Consider the following 13,445-nt stretch of genomic DNA (forward strand, 5'->3'; position numbering starts at 1 on the left):
TTATTTCAACATTGGCTCCTAACACTCTTCCATCCGCTCTCTTTATCTGTCTTACATGAGTCAAGTCCTTTGAAGACTTGTCCCTTGCTTTAGCAATGCTGTATAACCTTTTCATCCTCTCGGGTATTTTCATCTCTTCTTCATACAGCTGTGCAGACGATATTTACTTAGCAGTAGCTACAGTGCGCTTGGTTTCACTCTTTGCTACCTTGTACATCTCTTTATTTTCCTCTGTTTAAGATTGTCATACCTTTTTCTACCCTCTATCTTCTCTCTCAACTTCCGTTACACTTCTTCATTCCATTACCACGTTTCCTTATTCCTAGGAGGCCCTTATCGGTTATTTTTTCTAGCACTTCCTCTCCCACTTGTATCACAACTTTGCTGTTGGCTTCCTACCAGTCATTGTCGTCATTGACCGCATTTTTTTCTCCAAGCTCTTCTAGCACTCTAGTCAACTTTCTTGCAAAATCCTTATCATATATCTTCCACCACTTTACTTTCTATTGTCCTACTTGCTTTCTTTTCCGCCTCACCTTTATCTCCATATTCACTAAAACCTCCATGATCTCTTTCTCTACTAATATGTCCAAGTCACCTCCAATAAAATATTTTTCGTCTACAGGAATCTCGAGCATCTCGCAATCAAGGGCACTCCAAAATTATTCATTTTCCCTGTTTTTGACACCCTACCTATGGGGCGAAGGCACATTTCACGATGGTATTGCCAGCATTCAGTTGGACACTATTTATCCTATCACTTCTTCTGGTTACCCTTACAAGATGTTCCTTTCACTCGATGTTCACAAAAATACCTACTCCATTACTACCATGACTATTTGCACTTTTATTTTATATTAACTTGCATCCATCTCCAAAATCTCTTGACTTATTACCTTTCCAATGAGTGTCTTGCACACAAAGTACACCAATTCTTCTCTGTATGAAATCGTCGAGCTCTCTTTCTTCACCTGTCATACTTCCTTTTTTGTTTTTGTTAATATATTTTTATTTTTAATCATTCAATTATTATATTTTTTATAATATTTTTTTCCTAATTTTCAGGGTGTCTTCAATATCTTCGAAATCACTAGTTAGTGGGGAAGCTTACGTCCTCTTCTATGAGCAAGAGGGTGCAAAATCCCACCTTTAAGTCAATAACGTTTTAGTTTTATAATGAAATATTTTTAAACCAAGGCTTTATTTGGTTTTGCAAAATTTATTTATATACACTCAAATAGATTTATTTATATTTCTCCTTGTATATTTTATGTATTTAAAATTTTGTTTTATATAAATTGTACTATGCTGTCCGACCCTGGTGATTTTTCCTTAGGACTCTTTACAAGTCTCTCGCTACGTATGTATCTTGTATTAACGTTAACAGATGCAGGGTACTAACAATTAGATTTAAAGGGTATGCTTTTCCGAGATTTACATATACAAGCCGTTGAATGTGCTAGAGCGAAAAGTAATCTTGGAAACATTAAGATTACTTTATGTAGATCGGTTCATTTTGACTCACATCAAAGACGATTCTGTTGCTACTTTTTACAGCTATTAGTCAAAACTGTCACCAGTTGAATAATACGTATGTCATTCCTAGAAAAGGTCCCTATGCCGCTGAGAAAAAAAGCGATCTGACAACACTGCCTTCACAACAACTCTCTCACTCTCACCCCACCACTTTCGTCTCGCTGCATTGCTTAGTGTCGGCCTACCAGCCTTCGAAGATGGAGGTCACGGTCTCAGCGCAAATGTGAAATTCATGCTGTGATTGATATCACTTATTGACATTCATCGTGAGTTAATCGTCGCTTATGGGTAAAACATGTTCGCAAATGGTGTAGAGAATTCGGTGAAAGCCGAACTGAAATTCCTTCAGATTCATCGTGAATTTCCGTTCGGCCTTTACTGAATTCTGTACACCGTTTACGAACATGTTGAACAGATATGAACTTTTACTTATAAACTTCAATTAAGTGACGATGAATGTCAATAGGTGAAATTCATTTTGCATTTAAAAACGTATCAGCATGAATTTCACATTTGCGGTAACAGCAACCGTGACCTCCATCGTCGAAAGCTGCTAGGACGACACTGAGCAGTGCAGCGAGGCCAAAGCAGTGGGGTGAGAGAGGGGGAGACTTGATGTGTAAGGCAGTGTTGCCAGATTTCTCCCAGCACTTCGCACTCTTTCTCAGCGACATAAAGTACCTTTTTTTAAGAATGACCCTCGTACATTCACGAATGATAATACGTCGTTATGCTTTACCTTAGAGTCAAAATGAAACGATAGTGTTTTGTTTTTACTAGAAAAGTCGTAATTTCTGTCCATTTTATAATCGCAATGTAATTTTATCACAGATACGTTTCTACAAGATACAGAATTTTGGATTATTACAGATCAATCCATTCATGTTTTCATTGCACTTTGAAAAAAATGTAAATATATATTTACTGCTGGGACCCAATTGTATAATTGTTAAATTATTTGAATTCACAAAGTCTAGTGGGACAAAAATAATGTATGTGAATATTTTCGTGGGTCATTATAGAAGTTCCCAACAGTATTAGACGTTCTTTAAAAATTTCGCAATTACGGCTTTTATGTCGCATATGATTGAATAGTCACTATATTATTAAACCTTAAACATTTAAAGGCATTTTAAGTTTTGAAAATACGAAGAAGTTAAGGAGTGCCATGTCTGAACTATACAAAGGCTGATGGAGTTGTCTAGCCTTTTGTTTTCACAAAAACCGTTGCACAAAGTTCAATGAATGTGCCGGCGTGTTGTCGTGATAACTCAACTAGTCGCCACTCATCCAAAAATTAGTTTTGTTGTCAGTTGATCTTAAAACTCATTTATTTATATTCTGACCTTCTACATCGTATTGATGTTGTACAACACTTTCATAATCGAAAAAAAAAATCAAGATGGTCGCTAAGGTGGAAGCTTCCGTTGTGAAGACTTGTAAGTTTCTCTTTAAGCATATTGTTGTCATTAGCGAGCATTTCTAAATTGTTCAGGGCGATTTTTTCAAGCACACGTTTCAAATATTCTATATTTTCCGGTTTTGTTGTGTTGGAAAGTCGGCCAGGACGTAGGTCACTTAGACAGACATTATTTTAGTCATATTTTGCTTATATATTCATCTCCAAATGATTTTGCAAAACTTGCAAATTTGTTGCCCGCATCTCTTAGCCATTTTCAGCGACAACAAAATGCGATAAACGTTTTGGCGAAGTTATAAATTTATACGTCCACAATATCTTTACTTTCACATTTATGAGTACTACCAATCAAAGAGTAGTTTTACAGTTGTTTATGCTGATATTGCAGTTGAAATGCTTATATTTTTTTAACATTCCTAACAATTGTAACACAAAAATTTATCACGTCGTTATATTTGTTGTATTTAAATGTATAAGGGTATATTATCTTCTTTCTGTACTAAAGATTACTTTTAACATTTTGTCAATTGATTCCAATCTCTGTTTATTCTAATTCTAATCAATTTATATAATGTTCTACACTGCAAATTATCAATTTAGAAGATATAGATTCTAGATGTACTCTAGAATTGATATTCAAGAAAAATGAAATGGATTGCTCTGTATGTTGCCTTTTTATTTTTACTATTTATTTATATGTTGTTAATAGAATTATAGGATCGGAGAAAATGTACTTATTTTGTTTTTTGTTTTATATATTTATCTAGTCTATTTTCAAGGTACAAGTTTGGCAATGCAAATTAAAATGTGAATCATCCACATTGTTAAAAAAATAGTTATATTGTAAAAATATTCTAGAATCATAACAAGTACATATACGAAAAAAAAAAGAATAATCTCTATTGTTAACTTTTTTCTTTTTATTTACGTTTATTAGAGATGCAGAACGGGTGTTTTTTTACTTTCTTCTCTTTTTACTATTCTGTTAATAACACAGCATAGCTGAACAAATACACGAGTTAAAATTAATTGACACATACACAGTATCAAAAATAATTTGAGGTAGTTATGCGCTTACAACAGTAGGAAATAATAGAAATATTTAAAACTATATAGCTGTATTAGTACTCCGGACCACCAAACCAATTCGTTTCATAGGTATGTTTCTGTAAGAGCAGCGTTGCCAGGTCATTGACGTCAGAAAATTGTATACAGTCGGAAAAATGAAAGAATACCCATGAACGATCACATCAATCACTAATTTTGTATTTGCTGTCTTTTTCTATAAATAACAAACGTTTGATATAGAAAAGGACAGCAAATACAAAATAAGTGATTGATGTGATCGTTCATGGGTATTCTTTCATTTTTCCGACTGTAACCGTCATTAAAAACCGGCTTTTACATGTGTGGTAAGACTGAGCACTTTTCTGTGCAGCTGCGATTGAGACGGTACCCAGCCTGTTCTATTGGTACGCTCTCTAGAAGTACTGAGCTGAATCTGTTCATGAGTAGCCTCTCAAGTAGTTTGTAACACGTGGTCAACACAATCGGGCGGTAGCTGTCCACTATATTTTTGGATTTATTGGGCTAAGCACTGCAATTACCTAACAATAAAACACTGAAAACGTTTGTTTTCTATACTTCCACAAAATTTATTATATCTAAGTGACTACAGCTGTTTCCGCCGAAACAGCTGTAGTCACTTAGATATAATAAATTTTGTGGAAGTATAGAAAACAAACGTTTTCAGTGTTTTATTGTTAGATAAAATGAACTTCCATCAAGTAACGGTCGAATCCATCAATCACTGCAATTACTTTTGCTTATTCCGCTGACACACATCCCGTTGAAAGGATATTAGGGTAGAATTTACTTAGCCACTCACTTAGACTTAAAAAAATCTCTAGGCCGGTCTAGCCATGAATGCTTTCATCACTAAACATCACTTTTTATCCGTGAAAAATACTATTTTTTAATGATTTCACAAAGGTAAGAATAAGAATTGCTTTTGAATATGTCATTTTTTTCTCTGTTACACAAAAAAATGTAAATATGTCTCTTCTGTCAATCAAAGACTGAATAAAAGAAATCGCTATAATGTTAATCAAGCCATCAATGCTTTCATCACTAGACATCACTTTTTTTCTCTTTTTTAAATATTCATGTTTTAAACTTTCAGAACTTACTTTTTTATTTCACAAATTATGGTAAAAATACTTAGTCTTTCTGAACACATAATGAATATTTTTCTCTCGGATAAATTTTAGGTGGTATATTAAACTTTGATTTTTTAAAATCCTCTTTGAGCTAACAAACAAAAAAAATTGGCTTTTGGTTACGAAAGATTCTCAAGATACACAAGTGAAGCAGTACTAAGTTGCTGATCGGTTCGCCGTTAAGAGGATAGAAGACGGGTATAGTAATACCAGCCATCTAAGAGGCTCATTAATATTCAGCTCAGCAAGGTGCTATTGTTCGAGGCGTAGAATTCCTTAAACAAGAGACCTACCTGACTTATGAAATGATCCCTGGTTTTTGTAATTTCACACCTCGAACAATAGCATCCCTCCAGCTGAGCTGAATATTAATGAGTCTCTTAGACAGCTGGTACTACTATAACAGATAAGAAAGTATGTCATTTCGCGCACTTAAATCTATATCACAAAATACCACGTTCTTTTGCAAACATTAAAGTTTTTCAGTTCCCATTTTGTTTGCTATATAATCGATATGTTGTATTTTTATAGGAAAACTTCTCTACAACTAAAATTTAAACTGAAAAGTCGGTTGGATTGGTTTTCCTTTACAGGTGTGCTCGCTAGCTCTGTTGAGGAAGTGTGTAAGACAAAAACAGCTATCCAGGGATTGTGCATCCCTCTGAATCTATATATACAAATAGTATAAAATAAAAAGAATTTCGTCGATTTTGTGAGGAGTTGTACCTACAAAGAAAATTTGGTAAAACATTACATGAGATTATCACAAATTTGTTACTATTTTAAACTTTTATATCGTTAGTTAAAGATACGTCTGTGTAATATTCCTATCTCTTTAAAGGTTTTCGCTTATGCTATAGAGAGCAAAATAATGGAAATGCATCTAGGATATTTTTAAGGGATGTTTCGCATATTGATTTGTCTTGTGCACTTTAGCAGTTTAAAAATCGTTTAGAGCGTTGTAGGTCAAATAATATAATGTACTTATTTATTACCAAACTGTTGATATTTTAGATAAAATTGTTAATTTGGATTTAGCAACAAATAATGCTCATTTTTAAAAGGCATTTTTGTCCAGTTTTAAACTTTTAATAAATGTTTAATTATTTTGTCTCCTACCTCGAAAAAATACTAAAGCTTCATAGTATACCAAGTAGATAGAGATTTATACAAATTGTTACCAAGATCTAGACAAATCAAGCACGTAATGGAAAATTATGAATCTAAATCGAACAAAATATGATGTAATATACTTTAATAAAGCTTTATATTATGAAAAAAATGTTCAAAGCACTAACTCAGAATAAAATTTGTTTGCAAAAGACTCTTTTATTATTTTATCTTCCCATTGTCCTTTTCGTGTATGTGAACAGCTATTCTATTCTAATAATGTACTAAAAACAAAAGTAACTTGACAGAAATTAAGGGAAAAGAAATAATATGTTAACAATGACATGTACAAAACTGAACGTATAATACAGGAAAATATCAGAATGAAGGCAAAAGAAGCTTAATCGGAAGAAAAAAATGTCGAGGTACGATTTTAAAAAATAAAAGATGAGGTATGGATACGGAAATAAGAACAGGAACAACTTGAAAACATAGAAAACCAAAGAAACAAAAAAAAATTAAAAGACGTAAATGAAACGAAATTAGACAGTGGACAATTGTCCACTGTCTAATTTCCCTCTAATCCTTAAGGACATAATTTGGTTAAAGAAGCTCAGAAACACTTGAAAAGTAGAAAACCACTACACAATGAAAGGATGTAAATGAAACGAAAAAAAAAATGGACAGATCATTATAAGAATCTACTTACCGAAGAAACAACAAAATACAAAGATCAAGCTCAAAATGAAATAAATATAGAAGGCGAACAAGTACTAATTGATGTAGCAGTAGTGACTAAAGCAGTAAAACAGCTTAAAAAACGGAACGCAGAAATTGTTTAGACCTCTTGCATACATATTCAGAAAGTACGTCAATGGAGAAAGTATCCCAGAAGAATGGAAAACAGCTTTCATAACATCGATATATAAAAAAGGTAACAAATTAGACTGCAATAACTACTGATAGACGAAGCAACGAAGCATTAAACCTAGGAATTTTGTGCAGTAAGATGAATCGTCATGCAACTTTGCATTCGATTTGAGAGAGTGTCGGGCAACTTTGTGAACTAAATTCATCTAGGGCAAACAATTTTGTGCTTAGGAAAATGCATTTTAAAAGTGCATCTCGAAGAGGTGAAAATGAAAAATTTAGAACTTGGGAAATATTGACGGAAATGAGTTGAATTTTTATACTCGGAGGTTTTGGGGATCGCTGAGCACGAATTTCATATCGTCGATGGTGCCCACGGTGGAACTCGTCACCTAGAGTTTTACGTTATAATCATTAAAAATCAGTCAATATCCATTACTCGGGGGGTTTTGGGGTCGGCGGCCACGAATTTAGTATTGGCGATGGTCTCCAAGATACCTGGTGCCCAGGGTGGAACTCGTCGCCTGGAGTTTTATGTTATAATCATTCAAAATCAGTCAATAATCATTACTCTGAGGGTTTTGGGGGTTGCCGAACAAGAGTTTCATGTGGTCGATGGTCTCCAAGATACCTAGTGCCCAGGGTGGAGCTCGTCGTCTGGAGTATTATGTTATAATTATTCCAAATATAATAAAATCATTTAAAACCATTACGCGGGGGGTTTTGGGGGTCGCTGAGCACGAATTTCATGACGGCGATGGTCTCCTGTGTACCTGGTGCCCAGGGTGGAACTCATCGCCTGGAGTTTTATGTTATAATTATTAAAAATCATTTAAAACCATTACTCGGGGAGTTTTGGGGGTCGCTGAACAATAATTTCATGTGTTCGATGGTCTCCAAGGTACCTGGTGCCCAAAGTGGAACTCGTCGTCTGGAGTTTTATGTTATAATTATTAAAAATCATTTAAAACCATTACTCGGGGAGTTTTGGGGGTCGCTGAACATGAATTTCATGACGGTGATGGTCTCCAAGGTACCTGGTGCCCAGGGTGGAACTCGTCGCCTGGAGTTTTATGGTATAATCATACAAAATCAGTCAATAACCATTACTATTAAGGTTTTACTGGTCGCTGGGCACCAATTTCATGTTGGCGATTGTCTTCAAGGTAGGTATACAATAATCTAAAAAATACGTGTTAAATTAAATGTTAGTGCACGTATTCATAATCAATTTATTTGTATAATATAATAAAAAAGTAAAATAAAATAAAAAAATATATTTACTTACTTGAAGTTACACAAATTTCTCTCTTCCGCAATTTCGAAAACCAAAATTATAAAACGGCGCAGCTATAGACTGTAGATAATGAAAATTCCTTTAATACCAGTCTTAAACGGCTTGATATTATAATATTATTATTTATTCTATAATTAACAAAACTAATAAGTTTAAAATATATGACTTTTTCAAAACACCAACATTAAACACTTACTTTGCTTTAAAATACGGTATCACTTTTTAGATGTTTTTTTTATAATTAATTAAAAAATTTTAAAAGAACAGAACTACATAACAGTGTAGCTTGGAGGTATTTACATATATACTATGCTTTGTTTTTAAACCAGGAGCAGTAAAATAAAAAGACAGATTTACACCCAAGAAAGTCAATAGAATAATCACCATATACATCTGCTTTTTTGGTTGATCATATCGGCCTTCGACGGTAATCCATCAACATTATATACGTCGCTAAAGAATTCTAAAAACCACTGTTTTTATATAAAAGCAGACTAGAAATCTAAAAATTAAAATAATACCGCAGAAAATACAAAAAATCGCTGATATAACTTAATTACCCTTGAAATGCCAATTATGCCAAAATTTCATAAATGTCATTAGTGTCAAAATTTAACGACAACTGCTTTAAAAGAGACAAAATTTTAAAATAATTTTTAAATAGCTAATTTTTTAGGATATAATATAAAAGTGTTTTAAGAAAAATTATTAATGAAAAATATATTTAGCGACCCTCAAAACACCGAAGTAATGGATATTGACTGATTTTGAATGAATATAAGATAAAACTGCAGGCGACGAGTTCCACCCCCATACAGCACAGGTCATCTTTAAGATATCTTATTTACAACCAAATATGGTCTTAATGTCTTAGGTCTCAATTAAGACTTTTAAAAGATATCTTTAAAACGCCAAATTTAAGATATCTTTAAAACGCCAAATTTAAGATATCTTTTAAACATCATATTTAAGACATTTTTTCTTAATTACGAATTTAAAAGTTAGGTTAGGTTAGTAAAACATTTAAGACAAGAGCTGGTAGCAAAAAGACATGTCATTGAAAAAGACAAACTCCAAACAAAAGATTTTTTCACATCAGTGACTTTAGTGGTATGTATTTCCAATATGGTTTTATTTGAGGGATATTTAGAAGACTACACATTTTAATAATGCAGTAAGTTTAGATTTAGATTGTTATGTTATTAAAGTAAAAAGTTAACTTTGTTAACTTGCCGACATGAAATTCGTACTCAGAGACCCCAAAAACCCCCGAGTAATGGTTATTGACTGGTTTTGAATGGTTACAACATAAAACTCCAGGCGACGAGTTTCACCCTGGGCACCAGGTAACTTAGAGACCATCGCCGACATGAAATTCGTACTAAGCTTCGTACCCCCAAAACCCCCAGATTAATGGCTTTTCACTGATTTTGAATAATTACGACATAAAACTCCAGGCGACGAGTTCCAACCCTTGGCACCAGGTAACTTGGGCACCATCGCCGACATGAAATTCTTACTCAGGGACCCTCAAAACCACCAGGGTAATAGTTTTTGACTAATTTTGAATAATTATAACTAAAAAATCCTGGCGACGAGTTCCACTTTAGGCACCAGGTACCTTGGAGACCATCGCCGACATCTAATTCGCACTCAGCGACCCCCAAAACCCCTAGGGTAATAGTTTTTGGCTGATTTTTGATAATTATAACTAAAAACTCTAGGCGACGAGTTCCACCCTGGGCACCAGGTATCTTGGATGCCATCGCCAACATTAAATTCGTGGCCGGCGATCCCCAAAACCCCCCGACTAATGGATATTGACTTATTTTTAATGATTATAACATATAACTCTAGGCGACGAGTTCCACCGTGAGCACCAGGTATCTTGGAGACCATCGCCGATATGAAATTCGTCCTCAGCGATCCCCAAAACCCCCGAGTATAAAAATTCAACTCATTTCCGTCAATATTTCCCAAGTTCTAAATTTTTCATTTTCACCTCTTCGAGATGCACTTTTAAAATGCATTTTCTTATGCACAAAAATTTTTGCCCTAAATGAATTTAGTTCACAAAGTTGCCTGACACTTTCTCTAATCGAATGCAAAAATTTCCATGACGATTCATCTTACTGCATAAAATTCCTAGGTTTTGGGCCTTTCAGTGCTTCGTTGCTTCGTCAACGAGGGCTATCAGTAACGAGTACGGTAAGTAGGATCTATGGAAGAATAAATCAGAGATATGATCGAAGACGAATACAAAAACCAAGAGGAAGAGGAGCAGAGCGGGTTTCGAGATAGTAGATCTTGCACAGACAACGTGTTTTGCTTGAAACAAATTATAGAGAAGAAACTAGCACGGAATAGATCAACACACCTAATATTCATAGATTTAGAAAAAGCATATGATAACATACCTATCTCGAAACTATGGCAGGTACTCCAGGAAACTTCAATCAATCATACACTCATAAAGGCTGTTCAGAATATATACAACAACATGGAAGCCCAGATAAAATTAGACAACAGAATATCTGAACCATTCAGAGTCAATAAAGGCCTACGACAGGGGTGCTGCATATCACCGACACTTTTTAAAATCTATATTCGTCAAGCTCTCCACCAGTGGAAATCGAAGTGCAAAGGAATGGGCATACAGGTGGACGATGATACTTGTTTGTATACCCTCCAATTTGCCGATGATCAAGTAATATGTGCAAATGACAAAGAGGATCTGGAGTACATGACACGAAAATTGAATGAGGAATTTGAAAAATGGGTTTTGATAATGAACATGGAAAAGACGGTGTACCTCTGCGTAGGAGAGGAAACTACTGACCTGCAACTGGAACACAACAAAACAATAAAACGATGTGAAGAATGTAAATACCTGGGAATAAAGTTTAACAAAGAAGGAACGGATGATGCAGAGATAAACAGTAGAATAAATAAAGCTAGAAAATTAATTAAATCTGAATGGAATATTATGGAGTACTGAAATAGGAAAACAAAGAAAATTGAGAATATATGACACAATGATAAAAAGCACAATGCTGTACGGATCTGAAACTTGGCGTCTGAAAGAATTAGTCCGTTCTTTAACGGTAAAATATTGCAAAACCTCTAAATTTTAAAGAACCGCTTGGATTGACATGAAATTTCGCCTACACATAGCTAACAAGTCAAAGAAAAAAAGTGATATTGTGTCGATATGTGCTCTTGCCCTGGGGGTGATTTTCACCCCCTCTTGGGGGTGAAAAGATATTCGTCCAAAGAAAGTCAGGAAATGGATAAACCGGCTAATTCTAAATAACTTTTAATCTATAGAGTTTTTTCACTAAGTCAATACTTTTCGAGTTATTTGGCAGTGAATATGTTCATTTTTTCAACAAAATAACCACGCTTTTAGACGGTTTCTCGCAAATAACTCAAATAGTAAGTATTTTGTCGAAAAAACATTCTTAGCAAAAATATAGCCTGTAAAAAGTTTTAAAAAATGGTGTATATATCATGTCTCTACACCTAGTAAAAGCAGAGTTATAGCTAATGAAAAATAGGTTCATATTCATCAAATTCCAAATGGAATACTTTAACGTGAAATAACCAAAAATGAAGCACATTTCGGGGAAAACTCATTACAACTTATTTAAAGTGTTTAAAAAAAGCTTCATTTTTGTTTTATAAAAAAAATTTCTAGCATCAAAATTAAACAAGTTACGCTCAAAATAAAGTTAGTCCCTTTTGGTTTTGGTAAAAAATCGAGAAAATCACCCCCTAATTAGTATCTTAAATGAACTTAATCGTTACGACTTCAAAAGTTTCTTGACTCGTGTATATATTGTTTATATGATCTGTAAGTTTCATCGGTTCAAAGTCCTTATTATTGAAAGGGTTGTAGTTAAAAGGGGTTGAACGAGTCACTGATCACGAATGTTAGCAAATTTAGTAACACCAAATCTTAATCAATTTTTGTCTAACAGAAAAACAAAAAAATACATGATGTTCAGAAAAGCAAATCTGACTTTTTTTGTTTTTCGAGATTTTTGGTATCTCTAACAATTTTTAAGTTATTTTGAAAAAAAGCATATTTTTCAAAATTTAAATTTTTAAAAATTTTACTTTGAAACCAAATTTTTTCAAAAATAAGCACTTTGAATAGATGAAACTTACAGATCATATAAACACAACATAAGTAAAATTCCCGATTCTTTTTTGGAAAAACAAAAGGGACTAACTTTATTTGGAGCGTAACTTGCTTAAATTTAATACTAGAAACTTTTTGTAAAAACAGAAATAAAGCTTTTTTTAAACACTTTAAAAAAGTTATAATAGGTTTTCCCCAAAAAGTGCTTAATTTTTTGGATATTTCACGTCGAAGTATTCTATTTGAAATTTGGTAAATATGAATATATTTTTCATTGGCTATAACTTTGGTTCTGCGAGATCCAGAGACCTAACGCTTACACCATTTTTTTTTACTTTTTTATAGGCTATATTTTTGCTAAGAACTTTTTTTCGACAAAGTACTTACTTTTTGAGTTATTTGCGAAAAACCGTCTAAAAATGTGGTTATTTTGTTGAAAAATGAACATATTCACTTGCAAATAACTCGAAAAGTGTTGACTTAGCGAAAAAGCTCTATAGAACAAAAGTTACTTAAAATTAGTCAGTTTACCCATTTCCGGACTTAGTTTGGACATATATTTTTTCACCCCCAAGAGGGGGTGAAAGTCACCCCCATGGCAAAAGCACACATCGGCACAATATCACTTTTTTTCTTTGACATGTAAGCATACCAAATTTCATGTCAATCAAATTTCACCAAATATCACCGTATACCAAATTTCATGTCAATCCAAGCGGTTCTTTAAAATTTAGAGCAAAAACCGTGAAAGAATGGACTAAATATCCAATAAGGAAAATAGAAGCGACAGAAATGGATGCACTGAGACGAGCAGCTAGAAAAACGAAACTTGATAGGGTTCGAAACAAC

General features: G+C 33.7%; 1 protein-coding gene across 4 annotated transcripts in view; it reads left to right on the plus strand.

Annotated features, from left to right (window-relative positions):
* LOC114326018 (ubiquitin carboxyl-terminal hydrolase 2) overlaps positions 1-4,067 on the plus strand; it is an 82,952-nt gene extending 78,885 nt beyond the window's left edge. For all 4 annotated transcript variants that reach the window (XM_028274204.2, XM_028274206.2, XM_028274207.2 and 1 more), the window contains one exon: positions 1,066-4,067. In XM_028274204.2, coding sequence (XP_028130005.1) covers positions 1,066-1,153 — 88 coding nt within the window. In that variant the 3' untranslated portion in view covers positions 1,154-4,067. The remainder of the gene's footprint in view (positions 1-1,065) is intronic.
* Positions 4,068-13,445: the final 9,378 nt, after the last annotated feature.

This window comes from Diabrotica virgifera, chromosome 3, assembly GCF_917563875.1.
Source record: "Diabrotica virgifera virgifera chromosome 3, PGI_DIABVI_V3a".
NCBI lineage: Eukaryota > Metazoa > Arthropoda > Insecta > Coleoptera > Chrysomelidae > Diabrotica > Diabrotica virgifera.